At 32.7% G+C, this 25211-nt stretch overlaps 1 protein-coding gene across 3 annotated transcripts in view; it reads right to left on the bottom strand.

Annotated features, from left to right (window-relative positions):
• The window catches only part of LOC114329087 (intermembrane lipid transfer protein Vps13), a 176803-nt gene that overhangs the window by 48305 nt on the left and 103287 nt on the right, over window positions 1-25211 (bottom strand). For 2 of the 3 annotated variants that reach the window (XM_028278098.2, XM_050648580.1), the window contains exons 19-29: window positions 19694-19973; window positions 15657-15922; window positions 13952-14140; window positions 13021-13204; window positions 12763-12956; window positions 12577-12702; window positions 12258-12485; window positions 4475-4699; window positions 4259-4420; window positions 3697-4200; window positions 3423-3638 (exon numbers count right to left, since the gene is read on the bottom strand). In XM_028278098.2, coding sequence (XP_028133899.2) covers window positions 3423-3638; window positions 3697-4200; window positions 4259-4420; window positions 4475-4699; window positions 12258-12485; window positions 12577-12702; window positions 12763-12956; window positions 13021-13204; window positions 13952-14140; window positions 15657-15922; window positions 19694-19973 — 2574 coding nt within the window. Of the gene's footprint in view, window positions 1-3019; window positions 3065-3422; window positions 3639-3696; window positions 4201-4258; window positions 4421-4474; window positions 4700-12257; window positions 12486-12576; window positions 12703-12762; window positions 12957-13020; window positions 13205-13951; window positions 14141-15656; window positions 15923-19693; window positions 19974-25211 lie in introns of all 3 variants that reach the window. The other variant, XM_028278099.2, reaches the window with a different exon arrangement.

Genomic DNA, 25211 nt, shown 5'->3' with positions numbered 1-25211 from the left:
GCAATCGTGTGCGGAAAAAAATAAATAAGTTCTTTTAATTGCCTATTTGTCTAATTTGTAAAATTCATATTAGAGTTTTCAAAAAGCTTATACAGGGTGAAATTTTTTCTAAGACCCAAACGAACCAATTTTTTTAAAGCCGGACCTGATTTTTTTCTAGTTTAAATAGATCAGTTGATTAGGTGACAATAGTGTAACGATTGACCAAAATAAGAGACACATCGATCTGACCGTTCAAAAATTATGACGAATACAAATTTCTGTCAAAATGCGAAACTCGCCCTGTATATTATTAAACAATGGGAGCAGACACTTTTTAATGGTCAGTTGTTATTCCCCATAGGGGCCTCTATACGAGGTAGGAGTATGTACAGTTTCTCATGACTCACCCTGTATATTGTGAAAAGTGAGGAAACTAATGACTGCGAAACTCAAACGTGCGATAGATGGATATAAACAGACATATTAGACGATATTTCTTATGAGATTACGGATCATGATGTCTTATTTAAACTGTTAGAAACCCTTTACAAGTTATGTCATGTGTTGATATTTGTTTTACAGAATTTGATTTAATTTTGCATCATTAGAAGCTACAAAGCACCCAGTTTTGCTTAAAGCCGTCGAAATATAAAAAATAATCAAGATAAAAGTTTTAACTGTCCTAAGCTTAGTTGGCTAAGTAACCTTAACTCTTAAGTTTCTTACAAAATTATTTCAGTTTCTATCACAAAGTAAGTTACTGTAAGACCATACATTTTATCTTTATATTTGACATATTTTAAATACATATTTACAACTCAGTTTGAACTCTAAAGAGTGTCTGGTACATTTCTCCATTACTATTAATAGAATATTACAAGCAATGCAAAATATGTCTCAAAATATATTAAAATGAAAAAAGTATTTATTTGTCATTTGACTCTATAATTCACTTTAAGAATGAACTCATAGAAATTTTCTCATATAATCCACTAATTTTTGATATTTGATACAAATTTGTAATAGTAAATTACATAAAATTACGTTTTTATGTGATTAAGCAACAATTGATTGTAATAAAAATTACATTTTAAGAGTTATTTTGAGGTTAAAATTGTTATTTAAGAGGCGACATCAGCGCGTCGTCAATATTTTTTATCAATAGTAGTGACACTATCAACAACAAAGGCACAATATTGTGATAATAATTATACTCATAGGTACGTTAAAGGTTACCAAGTCAGCCAGTTTGACATCTTGTTATAGATAATCGATTTTAGTAATTCCAATGTGACACAAAATCTAGGCATGGGATAAAAAAGTTTACTTGAAGAAAGTGTATTTTTTTTTCTTCTTAATGGCGGTGCAGACTCATTTTTGTAATATTTTATTTAATTATAGGAGCACATACTAATATATTTCCGAAATTGAGCTCTGTACCGCCATTCTTTACTATATTACGTATATGAGTGCCAAATAACTCGACAAAATATACAATTATTCAAAATTAAAGCTGCAATCTTGGAATGTGTTTTCGCGCGCTGATGTAGCCTCTTAACGTTTTGATTTTCACTCCGGATATTAATTTCAAAAAAGAATATTTAAATTTAAATAGTGAGTTGTTGTTATAACCAAGTTGTTTGGCCGTTATTGTTTTTCAAGTAGACGTTTGGCTTGCTTTGCCTTGATTTTGTACGCATATAACCATGTTTTTAGTTGATAATAGGGAACTTGCATAAAATTTTAAATTCGAAAAAAATGTTATAAATCACAACAGAACATAATTTAAAACATGTATCAAAGATAAAAAAAGTCGCTTTTGTATTCCGTTTAGCCCCTAAAGACGATTCTAAATTCAAATTATTGTAGCTAGCCCAAAACGCGTCGTGACGTCATATGATTATATTCTGCACCAACAAAGTAAACAAAATTGTATATAATTTTAAATTAGACATTATAAACGTCAGTAGAAAATAAAAATCTCAACAAACTGGTATATATTATTACAATGACATACGATAAATGTCATTAGAATATAAATTCTTCCCTTATTCCGCGACGATGAGCCAACATACATTGTTTTCAGTCTGGTGAGATGTAGAGTAATATTCTGTTGTTTTATATGCCATTAGATTGAAAACTTAGTCTTTTGCTAGCAGTTGCCGCTAGGGCATCTATGCCATTTCATTCGTTGCAATCCGTGACTGCACGCCGGGGTTTGTTTTGGTTGGATCAGAGAGAGCAGCATATGTGCCTCCTAATGAGAGACTAATAAGTTTCAAAACCGGTAGAGGTGCTTGCTGCACTCTCTGATTGGACTAGAATATGATGCGGCTGTATTTTCGTTTTGCAACGAAATTGAAAATGGTTATTCATTTTTGATTTACATGTTTACTCTGTTTGCTATACGAAGGGAACCATTCTCGTTGGAACTTTACCGCGCTGAGCAGATGGGACGTAAATTATAAATTGTAAAATTCCCTCATCTTCCTTAGTCTCAGCATCCGTTATGGCTTGCAAATTGTAGAAGCCTCGGAGGTGTAACCAGAAAAGGTTCCCATTGTTTTCAGTCTGGTGGGATGTAGAGTAACATTATGTTGTTTTATGTGACATTAGATTGAAAACTTACGTCTTTTGCTAGCAGTTGCCGCTAGGGCATCTATGCCATTTCGTTCGTTGCAATCCGTGACTGCACGCCGGGGTTTGTTTTGGTTGCATCAGAGAGAGCAGCATATGTGCCTCCTGATGAGAGACTAATAAGTTTCGAAACCGGTAGAGGTGCTTGCTGCACTCTCTGATTGGACTAGAATATAATGCGGCTGTATTTTCGTTTTGCAACGAAATTGAAAATGGTTATTCATTTTTGACATATTTTAGATTATTATCAGTGAATTACAGAGTAAAAAACAAATAAGCCAATAAGATCAAAAATCAACACTTCGAAAATTGCGATAAAATAAAAATCAATTTTCAGCAAAAGCTAAAATTTAAGCCAAAATAAAAAAACGCTTAATTGTATTCTTTCATCAACTGATACCTTAGGACTACTAGATGAATCTGCTTTTTCGCATTTTTTAGATTTCTGAAAAACAACACTTATGTCAACATTGTTAAATTTTTTCAACAGCTGTTTGTTATATTTTTTTAAACATCACTTACGATTTTATGAAAATAAAGCTCACTTAAAGCTAGAATGAGTGAGAGAAAATATTCACTTAATTGATTTTTTGTTCAAAACATTCAAAGTCTAACTTCTTTCAGTCAAAAATATTTGCAAAATAAGTTTTATATAGAATAATCTTTACAAATTATAAAAAATCTACGTAACAATTATATTTCTAACTTTAAACGTACCTTATATTCCTATAAAATCGTACACTGAACATTACAATGAGTTTCTCATCAAAAACAACATTCATATTTTGTTTTAAAGCACTCACTCTGTATCCTAACATGAGTCCCGTCTTGTTTATCATCCAGAACGGACAATACAACATCAACTCAAGCGAGTCGTTCTTTCTTACGATATACATTCCCAGATCCAGGATCATTTTGGTAGCACTGTCGAAACTTTCGAAACTCCACACCGAAAATTCCTCCGGTTCGCCATCTAGGGCTTTCCTACAGGACCACTCTTTTTCTAAATATTCAGGAATCTAAAATTGGCGCAGTCAGTAGGATATTTCTAAAACCATCAATTTAAAATGTACGTACCCTGAACACGAGACAGTTCTTTCCAGGATCCACTGTAGGTAACTGTAATGTATCACCGGGTTCTACAGTGAACTCATCAGGAGATTCATCCACACAACAGACAACGTTATAAGGCAGAGAGTTCTTGAAAATAACAGCTGGTCTCAAATTAATATTGTAACAAGTACTAGCCATTGTATGTCGAGTGGTATGTTCGTAGTAAACCTGCTCCATCTCGCCCACTGCTTTTATAACGAACGGCATGGTTTCATTATCCCCTGTTTTGGGGTAACACTGCAGGATCTTCGTGACCTTCAAGTTCGTTTCCAGTTCTTTCCAAGTAAATGGCGTCGCTGTTACAGAGTAATTGGGTACGCCGAAGAAGAGTTCTGTAGTTGGTGTATAGACAGCTTTGAGCGGAACGTTCAGTTTGTCATTGGGCTTAATTGTATTGACCAGCAGAAGTTGGTTGCCTTTGGAAGTCATATAATAGACGTCTATTGGCACGTTGAAGTAGTTATGAACCTGAAATTAACATTTTATAGTTGACGAGTTTTTTTACCGTTTGTAATAAGAAAATTACCTGCACAGTACTTCGTAAAGTTATAATAGTGACTGCTTCCTCTACTCTTATATCAGATATAAGAGCCCAGTTGTCATGAATAGAACTACGATAATTCAAAGGGAAGTAGCGTTTGTCTGCCCTATTTACTGGAAGGGTTAACGTGGAATCCAAAAAGGGTATCTACAACATAAACCATTACGAAATATAAACAATATAAAGAATAACATTTTTTACCTCCAGTTTCAATGTGTACGATTTTCTTTTTGAATTGGACAGCAATTCTTGACCTAGATGTAGCTTTTCGTTTTCTTTTAGGTTTTTCTTTAGTTCCAGTGGCACATCTTGTAAGGTATTGACATCACCAACACCAGACGGTGGTCCGGTGAAAGAGCTCTCCTCCAGAAGAAGTGTTATATCTTCTCCTAATGCATTTATGACCTTGTAGGGAGATTCTATGACCTTAAAATAATAAAAGAATAATTATGTTTTGTTTATATATTAAAATTATACAACTATATTATGGTTATACATAATATGTATATTCAATATGTGGCTGTTAAATCACGAATACGTATGCAATTAAGCCTCGCCCTGGTGGAACGGGGCAGATTTGATCCGATGAAGCGTTAAGTTGAGGTACATATCTGTATATACATACAGTAAAACCTGTCAGAACTATTGGCCGATATAGAAAGGTGGCCGGTATTGCCAGTTTTTGTAGTCTACATATAATTGGTTTGGGGAATTTTTAAACTGACCGTTAGTACAGGTGGCGTGCCGGTAACACTAGTTTTACTGTAGTATGATTCTGTTGTTGGCAATTGCCAATGTATATCCTAAGTAAACTAATTTCGCTCAGCCGAGATTCATTTTGACACATTCAGAGTAGGACACCTACAACATAAAAATTCCTACCTTGCACTATTAACTGCTCAAATCACAAATCAACTTAATCTTTCATTAAAAAATAAGAAGAATTATTGGAAATAGTGGGAGTGTATACTACAAATTTTGTGGAATTTCTTTCTTCAAAATATTTTTATTTTGTACAATAAATAATTTTCTCATTTGTTATCAATACATTATAATGGTGTAAATAAATAATTATTAATTGGGGTAAGGTTTATGTTATTTATGTCTGTTTACTATTAATAATATTGGCTATGACCAGGTATGTTTGGTTGTGTAGTAATTTCCAGTCACGTCTAGCAACCTAACTTCCAAAAAAATTACTAAAATCACTAGCCCTAGACAGTTGTGTCTCAGATTAGCGAATTTAGTATATCAACAATTTTTCAGGCAGTTTCTGATTGGAGGATTTCTACATCTCAGTCGCTGGTTCTCTTTTGTGATGAGTGATATATCCTGGTGGGTTGGTAGTTATAGACGAGCGGCACACCCCGTAAAAAACGCTTATTTCTCGAGATACTGACCACGGTGTGGTGAATGGCTAATTTTGATAATACTTTATGTTTTTGATGGTGCTGGAAAGGAAAATGAGGTTTATTTTGTGTTTTATGTGGGGGAACATTGTCAAAATCGCAATTTTAACCTAAAAAAATGAAATCACGTTTTTTGCGTTTAACTCGCTCCAACTCTGTTCCATTTTAATATTTTTTTCTGAAATTTTTATAGCATATATTTCTCACCTCTCTGAAGAGAATGGGACCTGCTTCAAGTTGTCTGTCTTATTCTAATAAAAGTTATGACTTTTTTAATGTAAAAGGTGCAGAATCCTGAATTGCAATGTTTAGTCGCAAAAGTTGAGTGAAGAAATTTGAAATTTAGATTTTTAGAAGTTTATGTTAAAATATAGAGTACAAAGTTTAAGGTTTTCTGGAAAGTTTTAGAACAAAGTAGTTTATAGACAAAAATGGTGCAACTTTTAATACCGACGTTATACACCCCCCAAAATAAGCGTTATTTTGGGGTTTTATAACGTCGATATTAAAAGTTGCACCATTTTTTTTCTATAAAACCTTCTACAAAACCATTTTTCTATAAAACAAACTTTCCAGAAAACTTCTTTGTACTCTATGTGTTAACATAAACGTAACTAAAAAGTTAATTTTCAATTTTGTCACTCAACTTTTGCGATTAAACTTTGCAATTCAGGAATCTGCACCTTTTACTTTCAAAAATTTGTAACTTTTATTATAATAAGACTGAAAGCTTGAAACTGGTCCTATTGTCTTCAGCACGGTGAGCAATATACACTATAAAAATTTCAGAAAAAAATATTTAAATGGAACAGAGTTGTAGCGAGTTAAACGCAAAAAACGTGATTTCGTTTTTTTTTTGTATTTTTAGGGTAAAATTGCGATTTTAACAATGTTCCCTCACATAAAATTCAAAATAAACCTCATTTTCGTTTTCAGTACCACCAAAAAAATAAAGTATGAGCAAAACTAGCCACGCCGTGGTCAGTACTTGGTCAGTTTGGGGGTGAGTGCCGCTCGCATATTATACGTTGGTTATAATTATCTGGTACTCTCGCACTAATGCTGCTGTACGGCTAGTGCCGGTTTAACCTAACTTCGGACCCTGGGCGCTGGAGGTTTAGGGGCCCCCTTCATTGCTATTCATTGTCAGTTTTTTAACAAGAAAACACATGCCATAACTATAAAGGTTTACTGTAAAATCCATAAAGTAATTTTTTTAAACAAGCAAGAAGAATAGCAAACGTCAAAAATAATCCAAAAAATACTTTTAAAAACAAAAATAAAAAACAGAAAGTTCCACAAAACAACAGATGACAAGCAAAAAACGTATTCTTAAAAATACATAAAGACAAAAATTAAATCACTTTTTTCTTGACTTGGCATTCTCAAACTGCTATATAATATTATCACAATTCAGTTTTTCCAGTTCTTCATTCTCTATATTATACAATAGTGATAATGCGGCTAGGTTTTTTTGACCAAAATTTGACCTTAAATATGTTTTTATTATTACGTATTTTTTATGGGAAATAAGCCACAATTTTACTAAAAAATAAATTTATTAACTGTTTTTATTATTTTTAAAGCCGAAAAAGACCGCTCACCTGACGCATCAAATAAATTTGCAGTAAAGATATTGGGAAAAGTTGCCTTCACATCCTGGATGACACCAAATTTTTCACAAATTATATGTTTATTCAAATTTTGGCATAACGTTACAAAATGGGTAATTCATTATGTAAGTTCTCTTTGGTTTTATCAACATCGTTTTTAAGTTTCTCGCATAAAGTATTAATTGACGTCTTGACTTCTTCTTTATCTAGAGTAAAAAAAACATCTAAAAGCTGATGTCACACCCTTGTAGCATTCAATTCGCGATTCTGAAAACAGCGACTAATTTTCTAGACTCTAAATTTTCTGCGACAGCTATTTTTTGTCGCCGCGACTTCAAATCGCAAGTGGAGTGCTAGCCTTAGAGGCCACTGTATAATGCCTAATTTCAATTTTTGTAATCGCTTTACTTTTGAATGTTTGACAGAGTGTGTACCTATTGTTTGTGTATTGGCATTTTCGAGAATAATCTCTTCTTTATCTATAAATTAGATGTATGTATATCTATTTTTGTCTTCCGTTTAACTATTTTAAAAGAACTTATTTTAAAACCGAAAAGTGAGATATACCTATTATTAATTAAGCCCCACAATTCAAAATAAAATTATTAGAAATTAAAAAAACTCCGTTTATGCGATTATTATGTATACAATTCGAGACATAGCTAAATCTGACAACTTTCTGTAGTTTTTGGAAAAGGGCCCCGCCACAAACACTGGCCCTGTGGGGCTAGATTACGCCACTGTGTATAGGCGTGAAGAGATGTAACAATAGAACATAGGCTTTTGCAGTGTATTGGCGTATCTGCGTATGAGATTTTTTTCGGAGAATTTGTAGATTATTTAGCGTCTTTTTTTTATAATTAAAAGGAACGGGCCCCTTCGGGCCCCGGGCCCCTGGGCGCCCGCCCCAAGCGCCCAGTGGATAAACCGGCACTGTGTACGGCGTCGATCTGGTGGAACACTATTACTCAAAGTAGGGAGCCATCTCACTGGGGTTGCTTTTATGAATTCAGTTATTATTCTCATGATTAAGTAGGACATCGATTTTTTTGGTATAGTCGGTTCGCTAAACTCAGACACAACTGGCTAGTGATTTTAGTTGATAATTTTTTTGTTTATGGCCAATTTTGCCAAAATTGGCAAAATTACTAACTATTTAGTAATAATTTTTTCGCCAATTTTACCAAATTGGCAAAATTACTAAAATCACTAGCCAGTTGTATCTGAGTTTAGCAAACCGATTATATGTGCATTATTTAGCCATACTGGTGCACAATTTCTGCCGCTGAAAAAACCAGAGGTAAAGAAGAGGCCGAAGTGTACCAGCAAAGCACCCCAAGTTGTTCCAGCAAGTTTTGTTATTATATTGTTTCTTGTTCTCAGATTACCGGCTGCGTTTGTAAGACGATTTTTGAATGTTGAGTGTTCTATCAAGTATGACGCCTAGGTATTTGAGGTTGTTATGTTGATAGCTGTATGTATCATTTAGAGTAACATTGAGAGTATCTCCCGCAAGTTGACTCGACACTCTCTCCGGTTTCAGTTTTCCTTGTGTCAGAGCGTAAGCGCTAGTTCCTCAGTGTAGTTAGATCTTCGTTTAGAGCTCGTTCTGCTGCTTCTTGACTTTTATCTTAGAAGCCAGGTATTTTGTTTCAGGTATGTCTGCAGTATAAAAGTTAAATAATAATGAAGCTAGCACTGAGCCTTGCGATAAGTCGTTGTTTAGTTTTCTAACGAGATTAACGATGCCACGATATAATCATGCATGCAATAAACTCGAGTGATCCTAAGCTGTTTAGGGTGCAGCCTACTCTTTGTGATTCCCTAACTCTCACTTCTGAAAATAAGTCGCTATAACTGTAGCGTTCACTTTCATTTTTGTTACTCTTTCTGTTATGAATGAATGAATGAAGAATGATATGTGAGCAAATGAGCAATGAATTATTACTAAATTTCACAAAATACTTGAAAAAATCGTCGGTAAAAACATTAATCTATTGAGATATATGACAATGAACGTTTATAGCATTCACGTGTTTTTGAGGGATTTAAGGATATCTACGATGTTCAAGAAGATGGTGAAGAAAATGCACGCTCGGGTAGACCGATCACGTTAAAAGCCGGTGACAATATCGAAAAAATTAGTTACCTTTTCCGATTTGACAGTTGGTTAAGTACAGGTGTGTCTGATGAAAATGTAGGAATTGGCAAATAATGCCTTGTCAACATTTCGGTAGCAGTGTATTGGCGTTTCAAAGCATCTTTTCAATGTTGGACTATCCGCATTATTCGCCCGATCTTGAACCATGCTATTTCTATATTTCCTAAGATGAAATCTGTTTTAAAAGGATTGCTGAACAAGAAAACGGTATGCATTTAGGAGATGACAGAATTAGAGTTTCAGAACTGTTTTTAACAATCGATGATTCGCAAGGAGCATTGTAGATATAGGAGCGGTCTATATTGAACGTGTAAGAAGACATGTACGGAATCGATATAAAATGTTCTGCGGTTTCGCATTTAATAACATCACCTCATAAAAAGTTAAATGGTTATAAATGGTAGTAAAATATTTATAAATAGAGAGCGGAATATATGCAACACAACATTACCAAAATATGCGCATATATATGCATTACTTTTACTACAAATATGCAGGTATTTTTTCTAAATTTGTCTAAATATGCAAATGCACATTAAAAATACTCAAAAATAAAACAATATATTAAGTCGTAAGATCTTCAGAAAAGTTGCCTTCAAAAATACGTACAACTTTCCTCAAACAATCGAAGCCCTCATTTTTTTCTAAAATATTTTTTAATTTATTTCTAATTGTAATCCCTGTATTTCCGGGAATTTTTTGACAATGAGCAGAAAAAGTGTTAACAAGATTAACCGAATCACTTAATTGTAAATTCCTTTGTTCTAATGACTTTATTAGATCTGGTAAAAAACTAAAATTAACTTTTATGAACATAAGTTCTTTAGCAATTTGTACGTTACTTAAAGAACAAAGTACGTTACTTAAGCTGAAGAACAAAAGCGGAATTGTCTACAATTTGATGGATTTTTGTATTTTGATGCTTCTCTCTATGTCCGTCTTTATAGAAGTAAAAGCGAATTTGTCGAATAAAAACACTCTTTCCAGAAAAATTTCTTTTGTGGGACATAATGCTTTTGTTTGTCAGTTCCTCATTTAAAAAATGAAATGTGAAAATGAATGTAACTTACGATTTTGGAACAGGCCTTGCAAAATACTTTGTCTCCACTTAGCTTTAGCTCGGGAAAACACTTTATCCAAGCACTTTTTTGAATGGTAGACATATTTAAATTTAATATATACCAATCACTTCAAAAACACTAAATACGATACAACGTTTACTTTAAACAAATGTTGGCCGGAAACTGACAAATTAATTATTAGACCCTTAAAAGCAGGTAGGTACCTACGACTTGCTACGCTAATAAAATAATATTTTTCTGGGAACACCCATAATTGTTAAATTCAGGTAGTAATGGGAAAGTCCAGATGAGCGATAGATAGATAAATAACGAGCTCGTTCATATCGAAGTTATAAAATTCCAACTAAGAGAGGAACATTTTAAACTTTTATATAATTTATTTTTAAAATATGCAAAATAAATCGTGTTTAGCTTAAATATGCAATGTTGTGTTTGTTGTCTGAAAATATGCAATATATGCATCTATATGCACTTTGCATATATTCCGCTCTCTATTTATAAATATTAAAAGATAAAAAGAAAATGTTTAATCCCTTTAGAATAATGTGATAATAAATAGTTATACTAAATATTTATACAGTGATGAGCGCGCTAATAACCGGCAAAATAGCGCAAAAGATGGAAAACATAATACATTGCGAAACAAAAAGAGATGAAAATAGTGGAGGTGGAAATGATCGTTATAAACGTATAAATTAACATTACGTTACATAGTTTCCCACCTTTCGACGTCTGCAACAGGAATATTTTATAAAATTCTAGTGTCACAGTGACAATTGTCATGACTGTTGGATTGACTCTTCTGATTCGTCTAAAGCTGGGAAACTATGTAATGTAATGTTAATTTTTACGTTTATAACGATCATTTCCATCTACACTAGTTTCATCTATTTTTGTTTCGCAATGTATTATGTTTTCCATCTTTTGCGCTATTTTGCCGGTTATTAGCGCGCTCATCACTGTATAAATCGTTACAATAATTAATATGGAAAAAATATATACAAAGTACCAACTTGTTCTGTTTGGCTATGTGACGATAATATAATTTTATCGTCTAGAGTACCCCAATGATTTAAGTAAAACACGTTTTTGTACTGTTTCGAACGATATAAAAATCGGATCGAAAAGCCTAGTTGATTATTATTCTCGGAGCGTTGATCGAAGAATAATAGACAACAACGAGGTACAAGAGGTGAGTTTATGTAGGTAGTATTTCCCGATTATTTTCCGCTGTCGTTTTGGCGAGCTGAGCGAATCCGACAGTTTTCTTCTTACATATCCTTTTACCTATCCTTATATGAGCGGTGATCATATATCCTTTATATGTCTTTTCATCCGGCGAGGTGAGCGGGATCTCCTTTCTCCCCTTTCCTTATACATTCATGCCGTATTAATAAAAGCAATTCCTATTTCGCGCGATCGTCAAAATCATTCATTCATGTACATAAATATCGTCACATCGGCCCGAACAGTAAGCTCGATGCGTAGAAATTATAAATATATTTTATTAACGAACTTAACGAGTAATTAAGGCTAATTATCTTGTCTTCTGTATATTTTGATCCCAAATAAAAATGTTTTAAAAAGCGAGCTCTTTTTCTTCGACTGGTAGTTACCTGGAGCAACGAAAACGCAACGACCTCGTTACGGCTATAAACAGTGATAAATGGTTACATATTTTATAATCATTAAAATTCAAAATATGAGGAAAGTACCAACCTGTGTCTTTATATTTTCTTTGTCCAAAGCGGAAGCGAAAGCTTTTCCTAGATATTGAAGATTTTCCAAGAGAGTTTTGGTAACAGTAAGTTCTAAGTTTTTCTCAGATTCTAAATCAATTTGCATAAGCGGTGGGGGTAGCTCTATTTCGCATTTTTCGCTTTCAGACTCTGCTGGGCTTAACACGGATGTGTTGTCTATTGCAGGTTGTTCTGGATTCATAGTCACCTACAGAAAAACGACAGTTTGCATAATTAATTAAAAATAAGTAACAATTTTCAGTTTTAGAAATGAAAAGTACTACTACTACATTGCTTACCTCAACTTTCAATTCCCAAGGAATGTGCTTGTTATTAAAGACTTCAGGCTCTATCAGTGGTTCCCATGAAGCGAGTTTACTGTTATAATAACCCATCTGCATGGTTAGGGCAGCCTCCAGTATCATCTAAAATAAAAAAAAATAAGCGAATATTGCTTTTTGTAGTAAAATATGCAGAATCTTTACCTGTGAACTCCAGTTTTTAACGCTACCAGAGAATCCTGTTTCCAACATCAACATTGGTAAGGTCTTGTTGCCAACACCTGCTTCTACGGTTACAGTTACAGACGGAATAGATATTATACACAACTCCTGAAGAACTACCTTTCCATGATCAGCAGGACATGTATCCTCCAACGCTAAGGCGTCTGTACCGTATTCTAAAATATCGAGCCCAATGTACTCATACGTTCCAAGAGATTTAAATCACAAAAATATATTTACCTGTATTTAAATACCACAGTTTTTCTGGTTTTAGTTCAGAGTCTTTCCATAAATCGTCGTATTCGAAGACCTTTTCATCATTTTCCTTATCCTTTTCATCTCCACCAGTCATAGTAGCTAAAGTTTTGTTAAGAAGTTCTATTGTCGCAGGCGAAACGCTCAAATAAACACTAGTCACCAAAAGCTAAAAAGTAAACAGAAAAACAGTTACAAAAAAAATATAAAGGCCTTCGAATAATAAAAAGTGAAAACGCTTTTAAAAGTTATAACAATCCCATTTAAAAGGTGCTTGGTATACCAATGGCTGTCTCGTTGAAACGAGGAAAAACAGCTTTGTCAGAATATGTCAAGAGGGCGGAAATAAATCCAATTTGCGACCTTTATATTAAAGAATTAAAATTGAAAATTATTTAATTATGAAGTTAACTTTAAAGTGAAAATTTAAATATACAAAATTATCATAAAATTAATCATTAGTCATCTTTAATTTTAATTCTTTAATGTATAGGTCGCATTTACTAGAGGTTTTCACCCTTATAACAGAGGTGTTGGCTATTTACTACTTTTTATTGCGTTTTATGTTGATAATTATTCTTCCATGAGGTATTTATTACCTCCTATAAGACGTAAAATTATTGTAATTGTAAAAAACAAATTATCTTAAAATATTGATCATTATAGGAAAATCTGAAGATGGCAAGTGCCATGCTGAGGTGTGACATGCTGAGCCGAAAGTACTTAGCTGATTTTAATAAAATTTTTTATACATTATCAATGTTTCTCAGAACATACACCTGTTGCCGGTTTGGCCTGTATAAAAAATTGTGATTGATATGAGGGGACGAAGAGGGTAGCGTCAGAAAAGATACTTCGGAGAATTTTATTAGAGAAAAGAATAAAGTATAATACATGAGCAAGAAATAATACTTACTTCCAAATGTAGTCCTTTTTCTGGTGGAGTAGACCCTGCCAAACTAATATCCAAAGGATGAAGTACATTACACCTTGTGAAAGGTCTGTGTTCAGGATTATAAACACATCGATACAGTTCTAATTCTTTGATTATACCATTTACAACCTGATGTTTACCGGCAGCACGGTATTTCAGTAAAATTTCAGCCTAAAATAAACAAAGAAATTATAATAATACTTCTAAAACCAAATAAGTAATCAGATAATATGCAGTGCTAGTAAAAGTCCACTGCCCCCTCATATCTTTTGAACGGCTATACGCTCTGAGCTTCGCTGGTGTCGCTCCTGGCGGATTACTAATTCAACTTTCACCGGTAATTTTTAAATTTATTATTTAATTGTTATCGCTTAATATTTACAACGCTAAAAAGTAATTAAATTTTAACAGATTTTTTTAAGATTTTGCTAATCATTTTGACGTTCTATTGATGAAATATTAATTTCTTACTTCGGATACTTTCACAATTATCGTGTAGATGGCGCTAAGATTAATAGATTAATTAATAATTACATATTACGGAACATTAAAAAAACGTAAATTCAGTATTTAAAACGTAAGTATATTTAAGGTAAAAATATATACCACAGCTTTGACCAACTAATATTTTTTATAATTAATGTTTTTAATTTTAATTTTAAATTAATCACTTTGACATTTATGTCAAATTTCCGGTAAACGTTTACAGACTTGCCACTACTGGCGCTCGCGAATTTTTAAATATCCCCTCTACGTACGAGCTCACAGCGTATACTCATAACAGTAAAATTTGAAGGGAGGAAATAAACGAACGTATAAGCTTCTCAAATAGTCATAACAAGTGACGTAATAGTGGGAGATGACGTTACAGAGCCACTTTGACCGATAATTTTAAATGGAACCTCATGGCAAGTGATACCTCGTTTGAAAGTTATTGAACATATCAACTTAATAATACTATTTTTGTCAACTTTTTTGACAAATAACTAACCAGAAGCGGACATTAGAATTTTATTAATTGAACCCGAAACTAACTGTAGTATTTATTTAATTTATTCATCAAAATCAGCTTAAACCCAAACAAAATTAATATCAATAGTCAATAGGTTTGTTCTAGCAAACAGTAAAACTAGTCAGAAACCGTCAGCAAACAGTTGGTCAGTGAGAGAACATAATACAGTCACCAGTGCTATCCCCTCTACTCGCGCTGGTCGACTATTCGCTGATGGTTTGAAACTGATGCTAGAACAAACCTAATGTCAAACTAGTCAGGAACCGTCAGCAAACAGTTGGCCAGTGAGAGAACATAATACAGTCACCAGTGCTATCCCCTCTACTCGCGCTGGTCCACTATTCGCTGACGGTTCGCTAACCATTTGAAACTAATGTTAGAACAAACCTAATGCCTTTCAAACGAGTTATCGCGTGCCATAAGGTCCTATTTAAAATTCTCGATCATAGTGGCTCTGTATCGTCACCTATGACTACGACTATTACGTCACCTTTTATGACTAGATAAGAAGCTTACGTCCGTTTATTTCCTCCCTACAAATTTCACTTCTGTAACCGTTCAAAAGATATAAAGGAGATGGCATTTTTGACTAGCACTGTATACCACAAAAAGAATGAGTAATTCATAGCATTATAGATACTCATCAAGAAAGCTAAAACTACTATATTTCCTTACGTTTAGGATCATAGCTCGTGTATCCACATTATCCATATGTTCAACCAAAATAATATCAGGTTTTTCCAATTTAAGGTTTATGGTCATATGTTGTTCTGCAGCTGGTGTGTCTGCAGGTTTAACTTTTGGTGTGGGGACATTTGATTTTCCGGCACTTATCATTTTAATCTCTTGTTCTTGTTCTTCGGGTATTTTGAAGAATTCCGCTAGTTTCATGAGGTATTCAATTGAGAGAATGATGGTAAAACTGAATACCCGAATGTCAGCTAAAAATGTTAAATATATGGTTAAATATACTAATAAAAGACTATATTTATATTTAAAATTCAAATTAAAATAAAAATTTTCATATTTCTCAACCACGAGCATATAAATTTTGAACACCCTGTATAAGACAAATTTTGTAAAAATAGTTATAGCTAGTTTTTAAGAAAGTGTTTTCGCAGAATTGTTTCCTAACCCCATGAACAATGCATTTTCAGTAAGCAATTAGGGTGCTGGTTTAAGAAAGTGTTATTTGAAATGTTTATCAAAACCACGGACATTATATTTTATTAAACAAAAGAATAGGTTATTAAGTTTTTCAAGATATGCGGGTAGGTAATTCATTAGCCGCACGGTACATAATATATAGTTAAAATATACCTGTGTATTAAGATTCTTAGTGTAGAAAATATAATTAAAATAGTCGGAATATTATTTTTTCTTGAAAATCCATAAAGACATGTTTAGAAAAAGGAAAGAGTTTTTTGGTAAATACGTCATGATTGAAAGTTGTTTTGATTGGTTGGAAAATTAATTCTGGTGGGGAACGATTTGGAAGGATGAGAATGAATGAGGAGAGAGAGTCAGTCTGTTTTGTTGTATCGAAAGGAAGAGTCCAGTCTTGAGGGTAGTGTACAAAGAAAAGTAAAACGCCGGTTGGTTTTTGGAAAAGTGACAAGCATCATATCGTGGAAAGAGTAATAGGCCAAGTCGAGAGATGATATAACTCCTTGAGTCTAAAGCATCCAGTGTTTATTACAAGTGTTTCAAAAAGTTGGAATACTGCATCAGGAGAAAGCCGGAACGAGTACTGTACGAGGCATAGTGAGGAAAGGGAGAACGAGTTTGCAGAGGAGCAGGGACATTATTGGAAAACGTGGACGAGTTTCTTTGGATCGCAACACCAGCAAAGAAGGAAACGTGTTTTGTGTCAAGACATTGTCGAATCATCAGCAAAGGTCAGTTTTATTTTTTGTTGAGACATGAATGTATGGTTTGGCGTATTAAATACCACAGTGCATATTGAACTACACATTTCACTATTATAAAATCATCAAACCTCAATCAATTTTGTTACTTATAAATCATTATAGTTGGTTTTTTTATATACAATAATATTGATAAAATAAAATTTTTTATATAAAAATTTTTTGAACAGGTAGAACATCCTGTATAGCATAGGTATAGAGATTCATAGTTAATTATTAAAAAAAACAAATTTGGAGACAAAAAGAAATAAGATTCCTATTTTCATAATTGTTAGATAAAATAAAGATAGAAGAATAAATAAAATTTGCAATATTAAACATTTATTTCCGTTTGATAAAATAAACGACTTTTATAATTTCTAATTGAAATTCATATGTGTATTATTTTATTCTCTATTATCTATCCCTATTAGGAAGCCACTGAGAAATATTTTGAAGCCACGAAAGTAAGTATTGATAGCATAATTTAGCCCTGAGATTTACAATTTATTTATGTTTGATTTGTTTGATTAATGAGATAATTAATTGACTAATTAATCAAAGTAGATCACAACAATACATACAATACGTTTAGTTTTCGATTAAATACAGGCGACTGAAAGAAGCTCTAAAATCGGCAACATTACTTATGCCTTGGTTTCCTCGAAGGCGGCACCGACAAACTACGACCGTAACACTGCGACGAATGACGACATAAAAAACTATACCCCGCAAAATAATAGCAGTGGTTTCAAGGATGCGTTGGAAGCTACCGCTTGCTGAGTTTACATATTTCATTGCCACAGATTTCAGTGTCATAGATTTCGATCGGGACACGGAACAAACGACCATTTACAATGCCTTAAAACTCTAGTCGAAAAGTATATCGAATACCTGCTCTTATCTTTGTCGACTTCCACAAAGCACTTGACACAGGGGAAACAGAAACAGGGGAAACAAAACATATTAACTTGTTTATATTATTTTCGATTACGCTAGGTTAGGTTTGGTCAGGTATGTTTTAGTCACTAAAAATATATATTTTTTTATATTTTCGCTCCATAAAATGCGATTGTATATATGGCAACAGTGTGAATGTATATAAAATTGCATATCTTAATTCGTGCGTTTATAATAAATTTTGATCTGAGTTTTATAGTGAAGTATTATATTTTTTACAGTCGAATCTAGGGGCAATACGTAATCTGCTTCAACAAAATGTTTATTGCAGATAAGTGCATTTATTGTCGGCACATATTTATCCCTTCTTATTGTTACAATCCACTTTTTTCTCATCAGAATATTTTTGAAAAACTTGTGTCCTGATGTTCTCGATGAGCACAAATGCACAGCACAACATTGAGGCATTTTAATTTCTAAAATTTTATTCACACAGCGAAACAAATTATGCTAAATTTACTTAGAAATATATTGATTTGAATGTTGACGTAAGTTGACGTGACCTCCAACTACACGAGCGCCACCTACGTTGAGCTTTCCAGATTAGCTGCCATAACAGAAGAAAATGAAAATATCTGGAGGAGGCCTATGTTCAACAATGGACAAATCAGGGCTGATTGATGATGATGATGATGTTGAATTTAGTGTATTACTCTTTTATTAGTTAACCTCAGTTAGGGACACGTAAGCGTGTTTGAGAAGGATGAGAAGGTTGGTATGCAAATTGTATTCCGAAGGTCACGTTTGGTGGAATTTTATCCAGAATGAAGTAAAGAAAGACAGACGTACTCACAATCATTTGTGAGTACGTTTGTCTTTCTTTACTTCATTTAAAATGAACTTTTATCCATCATTCAACATTTTATCTAGAAGTTTAGAACATCATATAATATACTTTCATATAGTGTGCTGCAATAAGTGTTACCCACCCTTACTAACCTATTTACTTTTAGCACATAAGCAAAACGCTCGGACAGGTCGATTTTTAAAATAATCATAGTATATTATAGCATCAATGTTTCGAACTTTACGTGGTCCCTCTCCAGGTGACAGTGATAACTTTGATTTTATTTAATGGGAAAGTACATCATATGACACCTCATTTAAAAGCTTTTAAAAGACTGATTACAAAAATTTATAATACTTTAATCCTTTTTGAGACCGTAGGCGCAAAATTTCGGTCGAATTATTTTGAAATGTATTCATTTTTTTTAGAATCCTGAGAAAACTAATAAGTATTTTTGAAAAATTTAAACGCAGAATAAAATATTACAGTACTATCGAGGGTCAAAAGTCCCTGAGAATTTCTATAATGATTATTTTAATAAGTCACAGGGATGAAAAAAAAAAGAAAATTTAGTCGGATTTTTAATTTCAAATATATCATTCAAAAGAAATTTTTGTTTATTCTAAGAGATTTTCAGCCCTCGGAATGTAATCTTTTATTCTGTGTTTAAATGTTTCAAAAATACTTATTATTTTTCTCAGGATTCGAAAAAAAAAATGAATGCGTTTAAAAACAATTCGATCGAAATTTTGCGCCTACGCTCTTAAAAAGGATTTAATATATTATACATTTTTGTAATCAGTATTTCAAACGCTGTTAAATAAGCTATCACACGATTTACTTTCCCATTTAAAAAATCAAAGTATTGCCTGTCACTTGAAGAGGGATCGCGTAAAGTTCGAAACATTGATGTTATAATATACTTTGATTATTTTAAAAATCGACCTGTTCGAGCGTTTTGCTTATGTGCTAGAAATAAATAAGTTATTAAGGGGGGGGGGGGGGGGGGTAGCACTTATTCCAGCGCACTGTATAAAAATAAACGTATAAGAACTTACCAAACATTTCATTGTCTTTCATCTGGAAAGTGACATCGATCATGCTCTTGGTGGAAGCGCTCTTCGGATCGACAAATTCGTACGTGGCATCTTTGGGCGAAGATCTATCTATGATCCTGTTCAATTTACCTTCCCTGCCCGGCCGAGCGTCGTCCATAAGGCAGTTCATCAGCAGAACTGAGGTCACTATGGAATTATCTGTCATTATGCGGCCCTTGACGGAGAGTCCTTCGAGCCAGAATTTAGCGAATTGTTGTTTATCAGCACCAGGTACTTTGCTCTAGAAATTTTCCAAAAATTATACAGGGTGTAACAAAATGGTAGATCATAAAGTAAGCCACATATGCTGTAGCCTACCTTAGTACAAATGAACACACAAGTTATATGCCCTTTGAAATTACAAAATGAAAATACACGTTTTTCCAACATCTCGTACACTGGTTTGCATTTTGCAGTGGAAATACACACATGGTTTTCCTATTAGTTGCGTTCGCGGGTACAGTGGACAAATTATCGCCGACAATTTCTAACCTCACTTAATATAAATAATACCGTTAATAGATAAATATACAAGGTATATTTACTTTTAATTAATATTAATAACTAATTATTAAAATAATGAATGGGTTGCATGTGTGAATCCATACTATTGTAGTAAAGAAAAAGAGAGATGTTCTCACAAACAATTTATTTTACAACTGACGACCGGTTTCGCTGTCTATACTTTGCACAGCATCTTCAGGTCCCGGTTAAAGTAAAATTAAATGCTACAAACAACAAAAAACCAGAGTTAGTTAAGTGGTCTGGTTTAAATCAAAGGTTAATGATTAAGCCAATATCAAAGTACATATATTTATATATACACATAAATACCCACATGTACGTACGTATGGTGTGTAATCCTAACAATCACATACATGCATGCATTCATATGCAGTGGTAACACACAGGGTTCACACCGTACGCACGTACATGTGGGTATTTATGTGTATATATAAATATATGTACTTTGATATTGGCTTAATCATTAACCTTTGATTTAAAGCAGACCACTTAACTAACCCTGATTTTTTGTTGTTTGTAGCACTTAATTTTACTTTAACCGGGACCTGAAGATGCTGTGCAAAGTATAGACAGCGAAACTGGTCGTCAGTTGTAAAATAAATTGTTTATGAGAACGTCTCTCTTTTTCTTTATTACAACTAATTATTAAATTATACTAGGTAAATATACCTTGTATATTTGTCTATTAACGATATTATTTATATCATTTAAAAGTGCGCATGCGTTTTGCTGCTAATTTGTCGCCGACTAATGTAAGAGCAACTTTTGTTATTATATCGAAATCTGTAAACCTCATAAAAATTTTATGGGAGTTGAATCAACAAATTATTGTGAACATTACAATTTTAAATTATTATTGTGGTACCTTTAGTTTAAAACTGTATTTGAAACAGTGTTCTCTTGGTACATTTTTAAAAAGCTGATTTTTGTGAAAACGGCCTCTTACTTGGAAAAACGTCTGGAAAGAAATTTGAGAATGCAGAGGCCAGGTGGTGGTCACTGACGTTCAAGCAAAAATAAAAGAAGAGACAATTGTAAAACTATAGCAAGAAAATAGGTTTGACACATATCTTCAAAACTATATCGCCTAAAGGGAAACGAAAGTAGCAGTAGCAAAAGCTAGAGAAGTGTATACAAACCTAAAAGATCAATTTCATACCATGAAAGAATAAACAAATATTTATAAAAGAGTCATATATAGAGAAAATAAAGCAAAATATTTTAACCGGATTAGATGTATGCCAGATATAAAAATAATAATAAAGTATTAATTCACGAAAAGAATGTCAAAAAGAGATGTAAAAAGTACTTTGACGTTTATTAAATGAAGAATTTTACAGAAAACCCTTTGAGTTAACGGAGACAGTATAGCAATGATCACCAAAATAACAAGTGCGGAAGTGATTCAAGCACTTTAAAAATTAAAAGAGTATTGTACCAAATGATATTACTGGGGGGAAGTGTGGGCAGCATTAGGAGAGACAGGAGCAAGTTGGCTAACAAGATTATTTATGGGGGGAGGGGGGGTATGGTTTGAAATATTTAATTTTTTTTATTATTTCAAATAAAAATGCATACTTTCAAGAATACTCTCTGAAAATTTCAGATTGATCGGAGTAAAATTTGCTTTGCCTCGGCTTCGCGCCAGCACGCTTGAGCGTAGTGAGAAACATTAAACAACTGTTCGCCTTCTCTTTTGTAGATTACTCCGCAATTAAAAAAACATATTCCAATGTTCATCACTTTACGATTTGGCAGACAAATAAGAAGATGAAGATGCAGTTGTCAAAACTTTAAACGCATTTTTCTCAAAACTGCTTTTTCAAATGCGGTGGACATTGTAACTGAAAAACTACTTGACCGATCTACCTGAAATTTTGCATAGATTTTCTTTAGACATTTCGTGAGGTAACAACGTCGAGATATTTTTCGTTTTGTGCTTATTTTTTGTTCAACAATATTAAATCTGTTGGTTTTCACAAAATTTTTATCAAAAATTTCGTATTTTTGACTTTTGAGTGATACCAAAAATTCAAAAATCATTAAAAATAAAAAAAAACTCGACGTTGTTACCTCTTGAAACTCATAGGCTAATTAAATCTTTTTGATTTTTTTGTTTCGTATGATCCAGTGATGAGTTCTGATGTCCACCGCAAAATCCATTTTTTTTTAGCTGCCTGTCAAAATTTGTCACCAATGTCTTATTTTTCAATATTTTGGATTGAATTTTTTCTTTGAATTGTACTTAATATGTTTGTTTAATTTAAAAATAAAATAATTCTATTATAGCTTCGAAAAAAATTCACAAAAATGTGCTTGATATGTTGACTTCAAACCATACCCCCCTTAATATAATTATGAAAGCTGGGCAAATGTTAGATGAATAGAGCAGATGGAAAACATACCAAGTTGTGAGATAAAAAGAAATGAAACTAGTGAAGGTGGGAAATTTAGCAATAAAAACCTATAAATTTACATTCTACTTGTTGCTTCTCACCTTTAGACGTATCGGACGAGTTTGGCAACTGCCACTGTGACAGTGAGAGTTTTAGTTGACATACTCCTCTGATACGTCTAAAGATGTGAAACAATAAATATAATGTAAATTTATAGGTTTTATCGCTAAATTTCCCACCTCCACTAGTTTCATTTCTTTTTATCTCACAACTTAATATGTTTTCCATCTTTTGCGTTATTCTGCCGGTTATTAGCGCGCTCATCACTGTATAACAATGTACAAACTACAGGGCCATAAAACTACTTAATCACACCATAAAAATATGGGAGAGTAATTGATAGACAGATACGTGAAAAAACCGAAATATCCGATAATCAGTTTGGTTTTATCCTATGCAAATCAACAACACATGCAATTTTCATTATAAGGCCGTTGATGGAAAAATACAGGACTAACTAAACAAACGCTCATATGGTATTCATTGATCTGGAGAAAGCATATTATGATAGAGTTCCGCGAGAGATTCTGTGATGGGCAGTCAATAAGAAAGAAGTCCTTAAATCCCATATGAAGTTCCATATAAACATAATATTTAACTTAGACATGCCACAATAAAACAGCTTCAAAATAACTTAATGAGGGTTGTAACTTGTGTACTCATTTATACTAACGTACCTGGACCTCAGAATATGTGGTTTCATATACATATAAGCCACTTTTTGGTTACACCCTGTATATTAGATAGCCCAATATGGAGGATCTGACATTTGCATACAATTATTACAAAATTTCATTTTAAATACGCCCATTTATTTTGCATTTTAATGAAAACTGACACTAAAAAATTAACTACAACTGAAGTAACAGGAAAAATTTTATTTTTTATCAATTTTAACCTATTCTCATGTAAAATTGTTTTAGTTTTGACTAATGTCTTGAACATGACAGAGAAAAATGTTTTTAAAAACTCTCCAAAAAAACAGCAATATGTAATCAAAACAAAGATTACCAGCAATTAATTGTCTTATTTGCTATGATCTACTAATGCGAAGAAAAAAGTACAGGGTTTAACAAAAAGGCAGGTCATAAATTAAATCACATATTCTGGGACCAAAAATAGTTCAATTAAACCTTACTTACCAAAATTTACTTTAGTACAAATGTGCACATCAAAAAAGTTACAGCCCTTTGAAGTTACAAAATGAAAATAGATTTTTTCCAATATATCTAAAACTATCGGAGATTTTTTATTGAAAATGGACATGTGACATTCTTATGGCAGGAACATCTTAAAAAAAATAACAGTGAAATTCGTGCACCTCATAAAAGTTTTATGGGGGGTTTTGTTCCCTTAAACCCCCCCAACTGTTTGTGTACGTTCGAATTAAATTATTATTATAGTACCATTAGTTAGACACAAAGTTTTTAAAACTTGTTTGCCTCTTAGTAATTTTTCGATAAGCCAGTGTTTATCGAGATATTTTGAACATTTGTAAAATCGCAAATTCGCAAATATTTTACGGCTATCCCTACTTTTTCTGTCTTTACACGGCAAATTACGTGTAGTAAAATTCACACTGGTATGGATATGTAAACATTACTAGAATGTCATTCTACTTGAAAATGTCATCATTAACTTAAAGAGATGGCTTTTGAATGTTCTTGGATAACTGTTATTTGTATAATTGCAAATTATTAATTCAGTTAATAAATGTGATAATTTTTTCACTAACTATGTATTCAGTGATTGTAATAATTTATATGTACAACAAAAATTAATACTCAATCGAGAAAAAAAGAAAAGTGTTAAAGTGATTTTTTAATAATATATTGTTACTATGGAACGCTTACAATTTTGAACATCTTTAACAATAAAATACTTGGATCACAGAATATATTATCCTGATGTATTCTCTGCTTGGATCTTCCACAAATAATACACAATAAATAACTTTTTATTAAGTTTACGTCTTAAATCAATTATTTATCAAATAAACTATATATCAATATTATTTAATCAACAACTCAAAATATTCCCGATGCCATGTCAAATATTTAAAATTGTCATTGATTGTCAATGTCTGACTGACAATATGCTGACAATATTCTATTCGACTGAGTGCGTTGTAAGACAAAGATAGATTTGCAAAATATTACCACGGACATGGTGTCCATTTTTTTCCAATCCTGAAAAAACTAATAAATACTTTTAAAAAATTTAAACGCAGAATGAAAGACTAAATTATTACCGAGGGCCGAAAGTCCCTTAGAATAAATAAAAAGTTTATTTTGAATGAGATATTTGAAATTCAAAATCACACTAAATTTTCTCTTAGTTTTTCACTTCAGTAACTTATTAAAATAAATATTATAGAAGTTTTCAGGGACTTTCGGCCCTCACTAATAACGTAATCTTTCATTCTGCGTTTAAATTTTTCAAAAATACTTATTAGTTTTCTCAGGATTCGAAAAAAATGAATCCCCATTTGAATAGCA

This window comes from Diabrotica virgifera, chromosome 1, assembly GCF_917563875.1.
Source record: "Diabrotica virgifera virgifera chromosome 1, PGI_DIABVI_V3a".
In the NCBI taxonomy this organism is placed as follows: Eukaryota; Metazoa; Arthropoda; class Insecta; order Coleoptera; family Chrysomelidae; genus Diabrotica; species Diabrotica virgifera.
This window is presented reverse-complemented; position numbering and strand designations above follow the sequence as displayed.